The sequence below is a fragment of the Girardinichthys multiradiatus genome, chromosome 18 (assembly GCF_021462225.1).
Source record: "Girardinichthys multiradiatus isolate DD_20200921_A chromosome 18, DD_fGirMul_XY1, whole genome shotgun sequence".
NCBI classification, from domain to species: domain Eukaryota; kingdom Metazoa; phylum Chordata; class Actinopteri; order Cyprinodontiformes; family Goodeidae; genus Girardinichthys; species Girardinichthys multiradiatus.
The window spans coordinates 40,497,174-40,513,452 of NC_061810.1; the positions used below are offsets into that span (position 1 = coordinate 40,497,174).

General features: G+C 38.6%; 1 protein-coding gene and 1 pseudogene across 1 annotated transcript in view; both read right to left on the bottom strand.

The window, feature by feature from the left end:
- Window positions 1-421: 421 nt before the first annotated feature.
- Window positions 422-3,761, bottom strand: LOC124883826 (annotated as a pseudogene).
- A 3,673-nt stretch (window positions 3,762-7,434) lies between these two features.
- Window positions 7,435-16,279, bottom strand: part of ppm1lb (protein phosphatase, Mg2+/Mn2+ dependent, 1Lb) — a 65,663-nt gene continuing 56,818 nt past the window's right edge. The window contains exons 3-4 of the mRNA XM_047391202.1: window positions 10,287-10,448; window positions 7,435-8,686 (exon numbers count right to left, since the gene is read on the bottom strand). Coding sequence (XP_047247158.1) covers window positions 8,343-8,686; window positions 10,287-10,448 — 506 coding nt within the window. The 3' untranslated portion in view covers window positions 7,435-8,342. The remainder of the gene's footprint in view (window positions 8,687-10,286; window positions 10,449-16,279) is intronic.

Genomic DNA, 16,279 nt, shown 5'->3' on the forward strand with positions numbered 1-16,279 from the left:
AAGTGTTCCTTAAACTGGTATCTTTATTATTTCCATTATTTAACCAGATAAATTTGTTTAGGTGTTTGTAAATTATTTTCCCAGCTGTTGTCTTATTAAACTCTGGTGTTTCAATGAAATCAATGACCAACAGAACAGGTAGTTATGTAAATCTTCATTTTTATAGTTCTTTTGAAAACCAAGATTACAAACAAAGCATTGCCTTGGATTAAATATAAGAACTAAAAATGGTTGTTTCTTTGCAAATAAGATGTGCTAGGACATAATGCCTACAGCATAATCCACATATAGAGACCACTTTTAATGATTTGTAAAAACCCTTAAAATAGATGCATCTTTTTTTGCGGACGTATAATCCCACACTGAAAAATTCAGTCTTTAATTTGAGAACATTCCCACAAGAAAAAGAAAAATTAACAAAACCAGTTATTACATTTATTGGCACCTTAAATATTTCTAAACAATAAATAAAAGTTGAGCATATTTATCAAAATTTATACTTTGCTTTTAAAGTTGATTGCAGTCTTTCAAGTTAATCGACTTATTTTTATTTACCTGGGGTTTAAAAATAATGTGACCCAGAGGCCAATTTCTCTAAGCCTCGGCCCACTGGGCTGCACGAGGACCCGGGTTCTCTTGCCACCGTGCGCAGCTAGCAGGATGGGTTAGAGAAGTAAAACAAATCATTAAAGCGGTTGAGAGATGTTACTGTTTAGCATGTTACAAAATCCCATGGATGTTTGATTTGGTCAGGTTTTGGTTGCTGGAGACAATCTTTGCAGTTTAACACATTTTGAGTCTCAGTCCAATTAAAATACAGCCTGTATTAAAGAGAAAGTACAGGCAACTGTTGATATTCTGGTATTGAGATGTTGAGAATAACACACGAATAGAAACTAGAAAATACAAATTAATCCACACACCAACTGGCATTGTTTTTATGACGAGTTTTCTCTAAACGAACCAGATAATCCCAGATTTCCTGTGCTGTATTTTCCCGAGCCGAAGTTGCTGTGTCTGCACCACAATGAGATGTTGGTTCATGCAGATTAACTCTGACGTCTTTGTTTGCACCATAATTCAGCCTGACAGATACCTCGTTTAGATCATTTGCAGATGAAAGGGACAGGAAAACAGCAAGGAACCTTAAACATTTCATAAAACAAGGTTAATAAACCCCATCAGCGGCCACAGACGGCTTGTTTGACTGATGCGAAACTAAGAACTTTGGACCTCATCTTCACCTTGATGTCCTCTTGAGTCTGTCTCAGTGGAGTTTTCATCAGATAGACCATTCTTCTAAAACCGTCTTTAAGACCTATGCCTGTGGTGGCTGAACAGGGCTGGATGAACCACTCACTGCCTTCACACACTCTCCTCAGGTCCAGTTTCTGGCAGTGGTTCTGGACACAGAGCACCTGGATGGTCCTGTTTGTTGGCCAGAATCACAAGAGGAACTCCTTTCAGACTTTGGTATCTCATGATCTAAAATGTAAAGGAGAATACACTATTATTGTGTTTTAAAATACAAAGTTTAAAGAAACTCATCCATTTTTGAGACATTTTATACTTTTTATACTTTGTAGTATGAACCCATTATGATCTGATCTTCTAGTTACAGTTTATCACAGGGCCACTTCATAATGTCCTGGCTGGTTCTAGTCACAGCAACTCCTCACATATCAGTGTTTTTTACCTCAACAGGTGTTATGCTCAAAAAGAAGTTGATATGAATGCTTGTTAATATAAGTCAACATTATCCTCTTATTTTTCTTATTCTGCTTATTCAGAATTACAGAAACAGTGTATTCTTGGTTACCTTTAAATATTATTTGATACGTTAAACTCTGAATGTGACTCAGTCCTTTTTTAACAGAGCAATTAAACGTTTAACATTGTGAAACCAGCTCCATGTCATGAAAGTGTAGCATTTTATCTACATTTATAGTTTCTTGACATTTTGGTCTTGCTGTATTTTAATCAACGATTGAATCCATTTTTCTTGGTTGTGATGATATATTACTTGCTTATTCTTCCAAGTTAATCTCTGATTGGTTGATCAGTCCCCCCTAACGACTCCTCCTCTGGAAGCTCCAGCTGGTGGGATGCTTTTCTGAATTTTAAGACAGTCAGTAATATATAGAACCAGAGTACTCAGCATAAAGCCTTTCCCAGCCATTAGAGAGCCTGGCCTGGGTGGCCTTTCAGATGTGGTTGTAATAAATGTTTTTGTTTGCATTCTTTTATTACATTTGCTTTATCTTGTGTTGTGCTCTAAGTAGAGTGTGTTTTGCTTTCCTCCACACCTTGAACATTTATTTAGCATCATCTGGTAACTTCCTTTAAGCCAGATATTCCTTTATTGCCAACTGGTTCCATACGGAACCAGCAAGATATCCAGGAGACCTGTGACAGCTGCCAGTGTCTAAGTGACCTTCAGGCAGACAGAACTGTTATTGGAGCTGCATGGCTGTCCTTCCATCCGAGAGAGGGACTGATGTGGGACAATCCCAGTGAAGAAACATAAATTGTTTCAGAGAACAGAAATATCTCAGTCTGACCCAGAGAAGCAATCTTTCCAGTTCGATCCCTTGCGGTTCTGATTCTCCTTTATCCTTTCTTCTGACATTAACACAGTATTATAATTCTAGGTCCTAACACCCCTTTCTTTATGCTCTTGATAGATCAGAAAACTTAGATCAGATACATTTTAATCAGTTTATTTGTATTTTTTTATTCCTTTCATAAGCTACCACTTTTAACCTGTAAATGTAGTTTGTAGAGTTGAATTAGAATCTGGGTTTTTTGTGTGTCTTTGGGTTTCGGTTTATTTGTACTTATTTCAGTGATTAGTAAACTTACATTAGTTTGATCAATAAAAAAACATTAACCTTAATCAAAATAATTACTAGGTCCTTGGTTTTTCTTACATTCTTAAAGAATTTATCCTTCAGACTGGTCTTTGTTTGATTATGAGATTGAATGTGAGACTGAGTTTATATGTAGGTTTTTACATAAAAAAACAAGGTTTTATAGTGGAACAACTTTTGCATAAACAGCAAATAAATAGTTGACAAAATTAAAAACAGTGTTAAGTTTCAATGTATTATTTTAATTTGTTTACCCATTAATTAAATGATTTGGTATTAAATTCCAAACATAAGAAATATCTTAAATGCGTCTAAATAAAGTTAGCAGATAAATATTTATTGATCGCATTACCCGATGGAGCACCTTGCGGGCCTCATCCAGCCGCTTTACATCCCAGCTATCCACCACAAACACCAGTCCAGCTGTGTCCAAAAAGTGATGCTTCCAGTGGGGCCTCATCTTCCTCTGGCCCCCGACCTCCCATACCGTCAGTCCTGGGCTGCTCCTGTCCGTCTCCAGCATCTCCACGTTGAATCCTACAGTCGGAACGGTGACAACGCTCTCGTTGTACTTGAGCTTGTAGAGCAGCGTGGTCTTCCCTGAGCCATCCAGGCCCAGCATGAGGACCTGCACTTGTTTCTTTGGCTTGGATCCATGCATACCCATGTCTGAAGTGTGCAGTTTAAGTGTAAACTATGCTGTCTGCACTCAGTGACTTAGGCCTGTGTTTGGAGAGCCTAGTGTGTCTGGTCTCTTATGAGGATCCCTCCCCTCTGTTGGGACCCAGCTCTGTCGCTTTCAGTAAAGCTATTCATATTAGACGTGACGATGCAACTAAGAGGGACGGCATGCAGCCCTCTAGCCAGCACAGTCACCTGTCTCAGGTCATCAAACACATTAACAGCCAGGAGGTTTGTTTGGAACAACGCGAAGGTTGTATTTCTTTCTGGCTGGATGTCTAAAGTATTGACATCACAGTTATATTTTGGTTGCGCTGGCTGAGAGATAAATATGGTTTTATGTTTAGAAAGGTATACTTGTGGAAGCAGACCTGCTGGAATCCTCCCAAGATTCTTAGTACAGGCATTTATTTTGAAATTATTAAGAAATACAATGAATATATATATATATATATATATTTATTTCAGTTCTCATAATAAGAATTGGTATAAAGATGCATATTTGCACACATTCTTTGTTAGGAAAAGTATGAGAAAACAGTACCCTAAATAAATATACATTTTTAAATGCAGTTCCTGGCTTAAGTAACCATATTTCTTGGACCTTCTCATATGTTGTCACATTAAAGCCACAGACTAAATGTATTTCAGTGGAATTTCAGACCAACCAATTATTGACAGACCATCACTAAGAAGGGCATAATGGTGAATTGGATGAAAAATGTCAATGTTTAAAAAAAAAAAAAAAAAAACCCTAAAAATCTAAAAAGTGTGATCCAAGCTTGTATTTGGACCTTCGGAGTCAATACTTTGTAGAACCACTTTTTGCAACACTTACAGCTCCAAGACCTTTTGGGTATATCTCTACCAGCTTTGCAGATCCAGAGACACACTTTTCAGCCATGCTTCTTTGTAAAATAGCTCAAGCAGAATCCGATTGTATGCAATGAAAGTATTTAAACTTTGATTACCAAGTGTTGCCTGAGATTCTCTGTTGGATTTAGGTCTGGACTTTAAATAGGCCATTCTAACACACCAGCATGCATTGATCTGAACCAGCATGGTGGCTCTGGCAGCATGTTTAGAGTTATTGTCTTTCTGGAATCTGAACCTTCACCCTACTCTGTCCTGTTCTCAACAGGTTTTCTGTTTCAGGATTTGCCCTGCATTTAGCTCCATTGATCTTATCAACTCCAATCCTTGTTCCTACTAAAGAATAGCATCCCCACAGCATGATGCACCCAGCCCCATGCGCTATATTTGTACAGTGCTAGTTTTCCACCACATATAGTTATTCGTGCAAAAAGTTCAATTTGTCGTCTCTCCTCCATGGCTTTCTTTCCACAATTTTCTCTTGGCACTCTTTCATAAAGGCCAGAATTGTGTATGAGTTACAGCCCTGTTGACAGATCCTCCTACCAGAACAATGGAACTCTCCAGCTCCTCCAGAGTCATATGGGCCTCTTAGCATCTTCTCTGATTAAAGTTCCCCAATGGTGGTTGAACAGAGCTCTGTGAGATGTTCAAATCTTTGGACGTTGTGTTAAAACTTAACTCAGCTTTAAGCGTCTCTACAACTTTATCTCTGACCTGTTGTCTTCATTATGCTGCTGGTTTTCTAACAAACTTCTGAGGCCTTCACAGAACAGCTGGATTTATACTGAGATTAGATTACACATAGGTTGACTCTTTTTACTAATCAGGTGACCTCAGAAGTCAATTGGCTGCAGTGGATTTTATTTAGAGGTGTCAGAGCGAATGGGGGCTGGATATTAATGCACTCCATCCTTTTCCAGTAGAAAAAATGAAAACCATGCATAGCTGTCCTTCCACTTTACAACTATACACTACTTTGTGGTAATTTATCGAGTAAAATCCCGATAAAATACATATAAAATTGTGGTTGTAATGTCACAAAACCTGAAAAAGTTCAAGAGGTACAAAAATTGTTGCAAGGCACAGTATTTAAACAAGTAATTTTATTATTCAAAGGAAAAAGTCTCAAATGTATACAAATAATATATTTCATTAATCTGCCCTTTATTTTAAAACTTAAAAAGTGGTTTTCCTTATGATTTTGAAAGATTACCCTGCTGTGCTTTTATTAGCGGTTTTATTATAATTGCTTAGCAGCGGTCAGACTTATGCCCTCATCACAGTATGCCTGCTTGCTATTTCATTAGAGTGCGAAGACACGCAGGTTCCATGTTTTTCAAGGACATGTCAAAAAATCCTGCAGTATAAGCACTGCAACTTAATAATCTCTGCTGTGCAATCATTCAATCACTCAACAGTTTGACAAAAGAAAAGAAAAATTAATAATTAAGCATTTTGGTTTGAGTTTATGTGAAATCTCAGCATTTTTGCACATGAACAAAAATCAAGGTCAATAAAAAGGAAAATAACAGGTTTAATGTTTTATGGTTTAGTTTAGACAAATAAACAATATGCAAACAGACTAGAAAGGCATCGTGTTTATATTTTCATTATTGTTATTTTATTAGAGCTTTCATCCCCTGTCCAGAATATAATGTACATTACTGTTTATAGCGTTTTGGGGTGAATATTCATGACATTTTCCTCAATTTAAACTACAAATTATCTTCATTAAAAAAAACTACATAAAAGGACAACCATTGCTTTAATTTCACCATTATGATTAACAGTTCATTAAAATCAAGAAAAACAAGTACAGATGCCACAGACATTCTGTTAGATACATTATTATTGTTAAGGAAAACACGAACTTTCATATGGTTTTTATCTGTGTAGTAAACAGCGTGTTTGGGTGATATTAACACATTGACAGTATGTACATTCATCTTACAATTTTATGTCTCTCAGAGATGTTCTTCGATGCTCCATGTTTGAATTTACAAGATATGACACTGAGGTCGAGCCTTATGTGCGCTGCGTTTTAAAAAAATCATAAAACGGAGAGAAGATCAGTTTTGGCAGCAGAACATTATAATAAGGCAACATCAATACATTTTCAAAAATCCGTTACATCTTAACTCGCTTAAAATTTGAACCTTTGTCTTAGTAAATGTGTAATTGTATTTAAAGGGTCACATAGCAACAGTGTTGCCAGGTTTACGATAATTATCGCATTTGTACAATAATTTTACTCTCTGTACGATCAATATTCCTAAAAAAGGCCAAATGTACGATAATTTGACCATTCCGTGAATGTGTGGTTGTAATCAGTCGTCATCAGTGTATCGCCAAAGTCTGTCGGAGTTTTTTTGTGAACCCTGAAGGCATCTGTGTCCGGATTCGGAAACAAACGCTGGAAATTCCAGCCAATCGTGCTTCTCTAAATGTGACCTACGTGTGACGTGATGCGTTGGCCTCAGAACAACGGCCATGATTGGCTGAATAGTCTACTGCGCCCGCCCATGATTGAGGAAACGAGGAAAAGAAAAAATGTGGGGCTGCAGATGTTGATAAATCCATTCCGTTCTGACGCCACAAAGCTGCGAGTTCCTATTAGACGCTATTCAACACATCAACAGACTTGTTATTTTGGTTATGATGAGTGTACGATAATTTTATGTCTCTAGTACGATAATCCTACATTTCTCACCTGGTAACACTGCATAGCAATAACCTGCCATTTTCAGCATAATAGTCATTTATTTACCGTAATTTACCTAAATTATAATATAAAAAACCTAGCATGTCTATCTCATATCTATGTCTTAACATAGAATTATAAATTATTGGAACTATGTGGTCAGATGTATTTATCTTTATAATATCAAAGTTGTCCTGTCCAGGGTGTACCCCGCCTCTCGCCCATAGACTGCTGGAGATAGGCACCAGCTTCCCCGTGACCCACTATGGAAGAAGCGGTAGAAAATGACTGACTGACTGACTGATATCAAAGTTGTATATATCATATCTGCTTTTATTTGTTTTTTGTGTACCAGAAAACAAGTGAAATCCTATGAACAAATAATCAGCAGTCAGCAGTAATGAGACGTACTACTTTAACAATCCACTGTGTGTAAAGGATAACTAACTCGGAGACCGCCATGAAGCGGCACATCGTTGGTCACACAGATCTGAGATGTACTGAAACAGCAGAGCTGATCGATAACAGACGTAAAAGTTTCAAGCAAGAAAATTCACCAGAACGTAAATCAGTCGCAAAAAACTGAACACATAAAAAAAAAAAAAAAAACACAATGCAACTCAACTCAAAAAGGCGTCCATTCTTACACCACATACAATAAACGTGATATAAAAATGTAGTCAGTTCTACTGCTGTACAAGTTAAGGGGTTATATAAGTAGCATAGGCAAAATTAGCATCTGTGTTTATGAAAAAGCATTTAAGAATTACTGAAATAATTCATGTGATGTGCATTTGACAAAAAGAAAAAAGTCACCATGTTGAAGTATCACATTAAACAGAAAAAAGATAGGTTGAGCTTATTAAATGTAATATGAAAAGTAAAATGACACCCAGTCAATCAATACTTTTTAAAATCCGTCTTAAAAAGCACGACTACAAGTGAGACTTTTGTATTTTTAATATAAAGAAAAATCTAAAGGCATTTTTTGCTAAAAATCCTTCAAAACAACTCAAACTCAAGATTAAAGATCCAGAGCTTATAAACGTATTTGCATAACAGCCACCCTGCTCACATTAATATCTAATAGGTAAAGCCAAGCCTTAATTCAACTTGTTTTTAATTAAATAATAATAGGAGAGGCTGATGTGAGGCTTGAAGAGCAAAGTGCTGGAAATATCTGTAGTGATCAGTTCTCGCTATTCATTAATTTCTTACTTCTTTTCACTGGTCTTGCCTTTAAACTTGACCACCATGACGGTGATGTTGTCAGGGCAACCACGGTAGAAGGACTGGAGGACGATGCTCTTGGCTCCAAAGTGCGGCTCGTCCAGCCGCTCCCTGATGAAGCGGACCGCCTCCTCGTTGCTGAAGGTGTCCCACAGGCCGTCCGACGCCAGGATCATAAACTCGGGCTGCAGCTTGTTCAGGTCAAAGGACATGATGTCGGGATCGGGGACGATCACGTTAAGGTTTTTTAGTGGATAGTCGCCCAGAGATCGAGACATGGCAAGGATGCCCTGGACGCGCCACGAACCGTTGAAACTGATGAAGCCGCCTGTGGAGGGCACCAGGAAAACAGGATGAGTGATGGACAAAGAAAAGAGGGTGATGAGGAGACGAGGAGGTACAATTAAAAGTGTTTGAGTGATTGAAGGTAAAGTGAAGGAGAAGAGCATGAAGGTCAACAACAACAACAACAACAACAACAACAATGTATCTTTATTCTTGAGAAAACTGCCTGAATATTAACAGGTTTAATCAATGATGAAACCAACAAATTCAACTTTGAACTGAATTTTAATGTAGATCCTTGTCACCGACATGTTTTTGCTCATTGTTTTGGTCACAGTGTTTGTGTTGGATACATTCCTGGTATAAAACAGCTGCGTTTCGTCTATAGCTTCAACAGACCTGTAAGAAGGGATCTGCTCTGAAAATAGGCAGATTACATGGACACTTCCAAACTTGGTCATGAAACCCTCTTTAGTCCTTAGTGAGCAGTCCTAAAAAACATTCACCTGAAGAAAAAACAGTTTTATTTTTTCAATATAAAATCCCTTAGATACTGTGTAGCATCTTTCAGGAATATGAGGTAAAATATATCATTAGCTGTTTCTTTTTCATGAGGATATATTTTCTATTGTTTATTTTATACCCTTATTTATATTAGTTTGTGTTTTCATTCATTTAAAATGCAGCATATAACCAAAATATCCTTGAAGGCAAAAATGAATTTGCCGAATTTGATTAAATTAGACTGTATGTAGTTGGATTTGAGTAAATAACTGGACTCTATTGGGCTAATTTGAACAGAATTTTTCTAGAAACATCTTGTATTTAGAAATAATTTAAATAGCTATAAATGTGGTAACGGCCTTGTTCCACAGGTAAATGGAAACTATAATCCAGCAAGACGCTTGACACCTTCTGGCCAATAGGAATGGGTAATGATTGCGTTGTTTATTGTTATGTAGAAAAGACATGATCCTAATAGGAAATCTTGTGATAGAAATGTTAAACTAACCTTCAGTTTAACCACGTTTTGACTGTTGCTTTGATTATATCGCCAATATTTGGATGTGATTATATGAGAGCTCTTATGCTGTGAAGGAACACTGTAATTTAGGATAAAAAAACAGAAATTTAAACCTAAGTGGTTGTTGTTGTTGCCTTAAAGGTTTTTATTAACAAATCATCACATATTTCGACTTTGATGCCAGTAAAGTTTTGAGCTTAAGAAAAATACACATTTTCAAAACACAACACAATGGTTTAGTATTTTTATAGCATGTCTACCCACCAAAGAAAATTTGAATTTATCATCATTTTTATCCTAGTTTTTATTATTTTTCGGAATTTGTTTGTATATTTCATTAACTACTTTCCCCTCCACCCAATATCTGAACGGTGTACAATTGTAAAAGTAGGACCTGAGGCGTTCAGTTCACAAAAACGCCATTAGATGGAGCTGTTGAACTTTCCCAAAATTAATCTCAATCAGTTTTCAAAGTCTCCTCAGAACAAGCAGACAGACACATGCCTTCATACACCTGAAATAATGTGCACCTGATCAAGAACAAATATATTTATGCTTGTTGTCAACAACTGGGGCTCTAATGAAGTTTTAATTTAGCAACTAGTCTGCGCTTGCTTACCAGCCTTCTTGATTCTCTTGCGTTCCTTGAGCTGGTAAGGTTTGTGGTCGTGTGACAGAGGAATGGCGTTGCCGTCTTTATCGCACAGAACTCCCCGCGAGTCACCGACATTGGCCACTATCAACTCCTTATCAGACAGCAGAGCCACCAGACATGTAGTGCCTGCAGCAGAGGAAGGCAAAAAATTCAGAGGATGAGAATTACACAAATTTCTCTCAAAATATTACATGTTAGGGGAAATGTCAGGAGATCATAGACTGGAGTCTGTAAGCTTTGTCCTCAGGGGAGAAAAATGTCTGCAGAATTTCCAGGCTGTTCATCAAACTGTTGCAAAGAGATTTCAATTCTGCCAAAGTGACGGGGAAGCCGAAAGACTGACGTGGCATTAATACCAGAGGGTGGATATTGTTAAACCTATTTGGGGATGAATAATTTTACCCTGAAGATTTGGTAAAGAAAAATGATCTGCAGAATCGAAACCACCGACTGTTTAATTACAAGCTAATCCATGAAAAACAAATACTTAAACAAATACTAATGTCAGATAAAACTAATTTAAATTAAGCTGTAAAAGCCAGACTGCTAATAAAACATAAAAGGATGCAAGAAGTGGCTAAGTAACAGTTCCATCTTGTGCAAGTCCAAAATGCTTTTGTTTCTCCTTCCTCTCTTTGTTTGGTTTCCCAGCCAAGCAGACCCTGAGTGTAGGCTTGGAATCAGAGGCCTATTGTATGAGATCCAAAGTCCCGTGGAGACAGAAAAGATCTCCCCGTTTGGCCCGTGTGCTCACCCTGACTAAAGGCAAAACAGGAGAGTGGGTGAGGGGAGAAAAAGAAAGCAGGGGGTCCCACCACATGGGGCTGGACCACCCAGACAGAGAAAAATGGGGAATATGAGACATACAGCAGAGTCACACCCAAGATCGAATAAAATGCTGGAGGGAGAAAAATATGAGTGCCATTATCAGAACAGTAACTGTGTAAGAGTTTACTGTTAATGTCTTGATGAACAGTCAACCTAAAGTGTCTTGCAAAAGTATTGAAACCCCTAGAATACATCTGCAAGCTCCAGTGCATTTTATTGGGCTCAACTCAACGTAGAGAATAACTGTAAAGTGGATAGAAAATAGTCCATGCTTTTCAAAAATTTTCACAAATAAGTATGAAAACTGTCGTTCACATTTGTATTTAGCCCATCCAAATTTGTCCTGTAGAACCACCTTTGGCTGCAATTACAGTTTTTTGGGGTACTCATGCACCTGCTTTAATCATTGCACATTCTTGTTTGGAAAATAGCTCAAGCTCAGCCAGAATGGATGGAGAGGATCTGTGAACAGTCTTTTTCAAGTCTTGCAACAGATTTGAATAGAGGTTTAGGCCATTCTAACATGAAAATGCTATAATCTGAACCTTTCCAATGCAGCTTTGGCTGTAAGTTCATTGTCGTTATCCTGCTGGAAGGTAAACCTCCATCCCAGTTCAATGTCTTTTTCAGCCTCCAACTGGTTTTCTGAAAGGATTTCCCAGCTCTATTTGATATTAATTGTGACCAGCTTTCCTGTTCCCGCTGAAGAACAGCATCTGCATTGCATGATGCTGCCACGTTTCACTAAAATGAGAGGACTCCTTTTGCGTTCTTTCAACAATGACCCTATTGTACTGCATTAAACACATGACGACGAAGCCCCCATAATGGAGCACTTTGTCCTTTCACATCATTCAACTCAATCTCCCAAGATCACAGGACTTGTGCGCTTTCAGATCATACAGTTGGGGGTTGCGGAACCAAAGGGAAAATGCCAGCAACTTGCAGCATTTACCTTTATATGCTAATCTTGAGTGCACGACTCAACAAATCTGTCCAGATTCTTCATTGTGAGCTGGGGATCTCTGAGGTAGCAGATTTCACAGAACTGTCTACTAGTTAAGTCACTTATGAACGTAATCGGCAGCACTGGATTTTATTGAGAGATAACTGAGTAAAAGGAGCTGAGTACAAATGCACACCAAACATTTCAGGTTTTTATTTGCTAAAAGCCTAGGAAACCAGATCTCATCTTCCTCCCACTTTACAACTTTGAGCTACTTTTCATTGTTCTATCACATAAAAACTGAAAATGTGTTGTTTTAATGTGTTAAAATAGAGAAAGTTCAAGCAGCCTGTTGCAATGGTCCTTCTATGTTGGTTGACCTGATGCAGTCAGTCTGTAAACAATGAGACGAGACAGTAGAGGATGCAGATAAAATCTAAAGTGAGAACAGCACAGGAAGCACAGGAAGAGAGGATAGTTAGCCAAATGGAAATACTTAAAAAAAGTAGAAAAACTGCAAAGATTATGTTTTTTATCTTTGTTTCAAAAAGCAGAGACAAAGCTAAAAGGAAAATTACACTGATGGATGGAGATGCCGATACCACAAAATTTAAATGACTTGCTGAATATTTATGTTTCTTTCAGTTTCATCATCGTATGCATCCTTAATCTTGATGCAACGGCTTATAGCTGAAGCAGCATGGTGCCTCGCTGTCCAACTAATTATCCTTATCTTGTTCCCATGGTGATGGCAATAATAGACTGAGGTGCTTTGCGAGCACACCCTTCCCTAATTAGCTGAGCCATGCCAAGCATAAATTCAGCATTCCCTCTTAGAATGACACCAAGGTCCACATGCACCCAGTGCTCATGCCAATAATTAGCTTACCTTGGACAGGAAAACCCTCAGCACTCCAGTAACATTAACATCTCCTCACCAGTTTTGCTTTCACTCCAGTTTGCATCATTGTGGCCATTTATTCAGAGTTGACCATCACCGACAGGCCACTTTTGAGCTCTTAGTACAACTTTGTTTATGTTTTGCTGATTGGCTGAAAAATAGGAGGCGATGGCCTTAAAAACTGCAACTCATTTTCCAAGTTTTTTCAAACAGGTCTTCCAGCAATTTAGGGTAAAGTTTTGTTTTTGCTAGAGTTGCACTATTTATGGAATCAATATCAATGTATCAATATCTGCAATATTCCAATCCCAAAGGGCTGCTTGCAAGGAATACTTGTAGGCTATAACAGTTCAATAGTTATACATTAAAACTGCGTGTCTCTTGGAGAGTGGCAGGGGCACTGTGATGATTGAAGAGAAGGTAATAAGCAAAATGTTAGTTAATCTCAAACAATATCAATGCAATATTCAACAATTATATCACAAGGCCAAATGTTTGGGATTGTTGTCAAAATGTTGGCCATGTTTCTGCAGTCAGACACATGGCTTCACATTCCATCTATCCATCCATCCATGATCGGGTCACAGAGGTAACCCAAACATCCCTCTCCCTGGCGACGCCCTCCAGCTGATTCTGGTTTCTGAAGGAATTACATGAAAGTGAAACTCATATATATACAGGTCCTTCTCAGAAAATTAGCATATTGTGATAAAGTTCATTATTTTCCATAATGTCATGATGAAAATTTAACATTCATATATTTTAGATTCATTGCACACTAACTGAAATATTTCAGGTCTTTTATTGTCTTAATACGGATGATTTTGGCATACAGCTCATGAAAACCCAAAATTCCTATCTCACAAAATTAGCATATCATTAAAAGGGTCTCTAAACGAGCTATGAACCTAATCATCTGAATCAACGAGTTAACTCTAAACACCTGCAAAAGATTCCTGAGACCTTTAAAACTCCCAGCCTGGTTCATCACTCAAAACCCCAATCATGGGTAAGACTGCCAACCTGACTGCTGTCCAGAAGGCCACTATTGACACCCTCAAGCAAGAGGGTAAGACACAGAAATAAATTTCTGAACGAATAGGCTGTTCCCAGAGTGCTGTATCAAGGCACCTCAGTGGGAAGTCTGTGGGAAGGAAAAAGTGTGGCAGAAAACGCTGCACAACGAGAAGAGGTGACCGGACCCTGAGGAAGATTGTGGAGAAGGGCCGATTCCAGACCTTGGGGGACCTGCGGAAGCAGTGGACTGAGTCTGGAGTAGAAACATCCAGAGCCACCGTGCACAGGCGTGTGCAGGAAATGGGCTACAGGTGCCGCATTCCCCAGGTCAAGCCACTTTTGAACCAGAAACAGCGGCAGAAGCGCCTGACCTGGGCTACAGAGAAGCAGCACTGGACTGTTGCTCAGTGGTCCAAAGTACTTTTTTCAGATGAAAGCAAATTCTGCATGTCATTCAGAAATCAAGGTGCCAGAGTCTGGAGGAAGACTGGGGAGAAGGAAATGCCAAAATGCCAGAAGTCCAGTGTCAAGTACCCACAGTCAGTGATGGTCTGGGGTGCCGTGTCAGCTGCTGGTGTTGGTCCACTGTGTTTTATCAAGGGCAGGGTCAATGCAGCTAGCTATCAGGAGATTTTGGAGCACTTCATGCTTCCATCTGCTGAAAAGCTTTATGGAGATGAAGATTTCATTTTTCAGCACGACCTGGCACCTGCTCACAGTGCCAAAACCACTGGTAAATGGTTTACTGACCATGTTATCACTGTGCTCAATTGGCCTGCCAACTCTCCTGACCTGAACCCCATAGAGAATCTGTGGGATATTGTGAAGAGAACGTTGAGAGACTCAAGACCCAACACTCTGGATGAGCTAAAGGCTGCTATCGAAGCATCCTGGGCCTCCATAAAACCTCAGCAGTGCCACAGGCTGATTGCCTCCATGCCACGCCGCATTGAAGCAGTCATTTATGCAAAAGGATTCCCGACCAAGTATTGAGTGCATAACTGTACATGATTATTTGAAGGTTGACGTTTTTTGTATTAAAAACACTTTTCTTTTATTGGTCGGATGAAATATGCTAATTTTGTGAGATAGGAATTTTGGGTTTTCATGAGCTGTATGCCAAAATCATCTGTATTAAGACAATAAAAGACCTGAAATATTTCAGTTAGTGTGCAATGAATCTAAAATATATGAATATTAAATTTTCATCATTACATTATAGAAAATAATGAACTTTATCACAATATGCTAATTTTTTTAGAAGGACCTGTATATATGATCGCCTCCATGCCACGCCCCATTGATGCAGTAATTCATGCAAAAGGAGGCTCAACCAAGTATTGAGGGCATAGAAATGAAGATACTTTTCAGAAGCCTGACATTTCTGTTTAAAATATCCCTTTTTACTTAACTTATGCAATATTTTAATTTTCTGAGACACTAAGGTTTGGGTTTTTATTATCTATAAGCCATAATAATCAGAATTACAAGAAATAGGGGCCTAAAATATTTCACTCTGTGTTATTAATCTATATAATACAAGTTTCACTTTCAGAAATGAGTGACAATTAATATTGAACTTTGTCACAATATAATTCTTTTATTAGATAATCTGTACCTGTGATGTACCTCCAGCGAGATCTGGACTTCCCTGGGGTCTCCTTCCAGAGAGACATGCCCTGAAAACCTCCAGAAGGAGGCGCCCAGGAGGCATCCTGATCAGATGCTCGAACCTATCAGCCGACTCTTTCGAAGTTGAGAAGCAGCGGCTCTACTTAAAGCTCGCCCCGGATGACAGAAAAAATTCATGGTCAACTAAATCACTGCAAAATGCCCCGGTCCTGTGGCTGCAAGACAAGCCCGGATTGCTTACATCCAGCTTTTTTTCCCCCTCTTATCCAACCCAGCACTGGACATTACTCTCAAAGACCTGTACATTGGGTCTAAACTGTCCAAATGACACTGACCTAGAAATCTTGCGGTCAATTCAACTTTGCAAATCTGAGTTGTGCTGCCATATTCTTTTTAGAGAGAAAGGGCCTTTCCTCTGCAGCCCTTCTGAACAATACATCCCCATCCAGATTGTTTTTTTTACACAATAATAACCTTTCTCTCTGTGAGAAACAAGCTTCAGATTGTTTGAGAACAGCCTTAGAACCCTTCCTGGACTTACGAACAGCAGCCATTTCCTTAATAAGGTCATTGCTGATGCCTTTTCTCCCAGGCATTGTGTTAGCAAACACCTGTATGGTCCAGAGAGCCAAT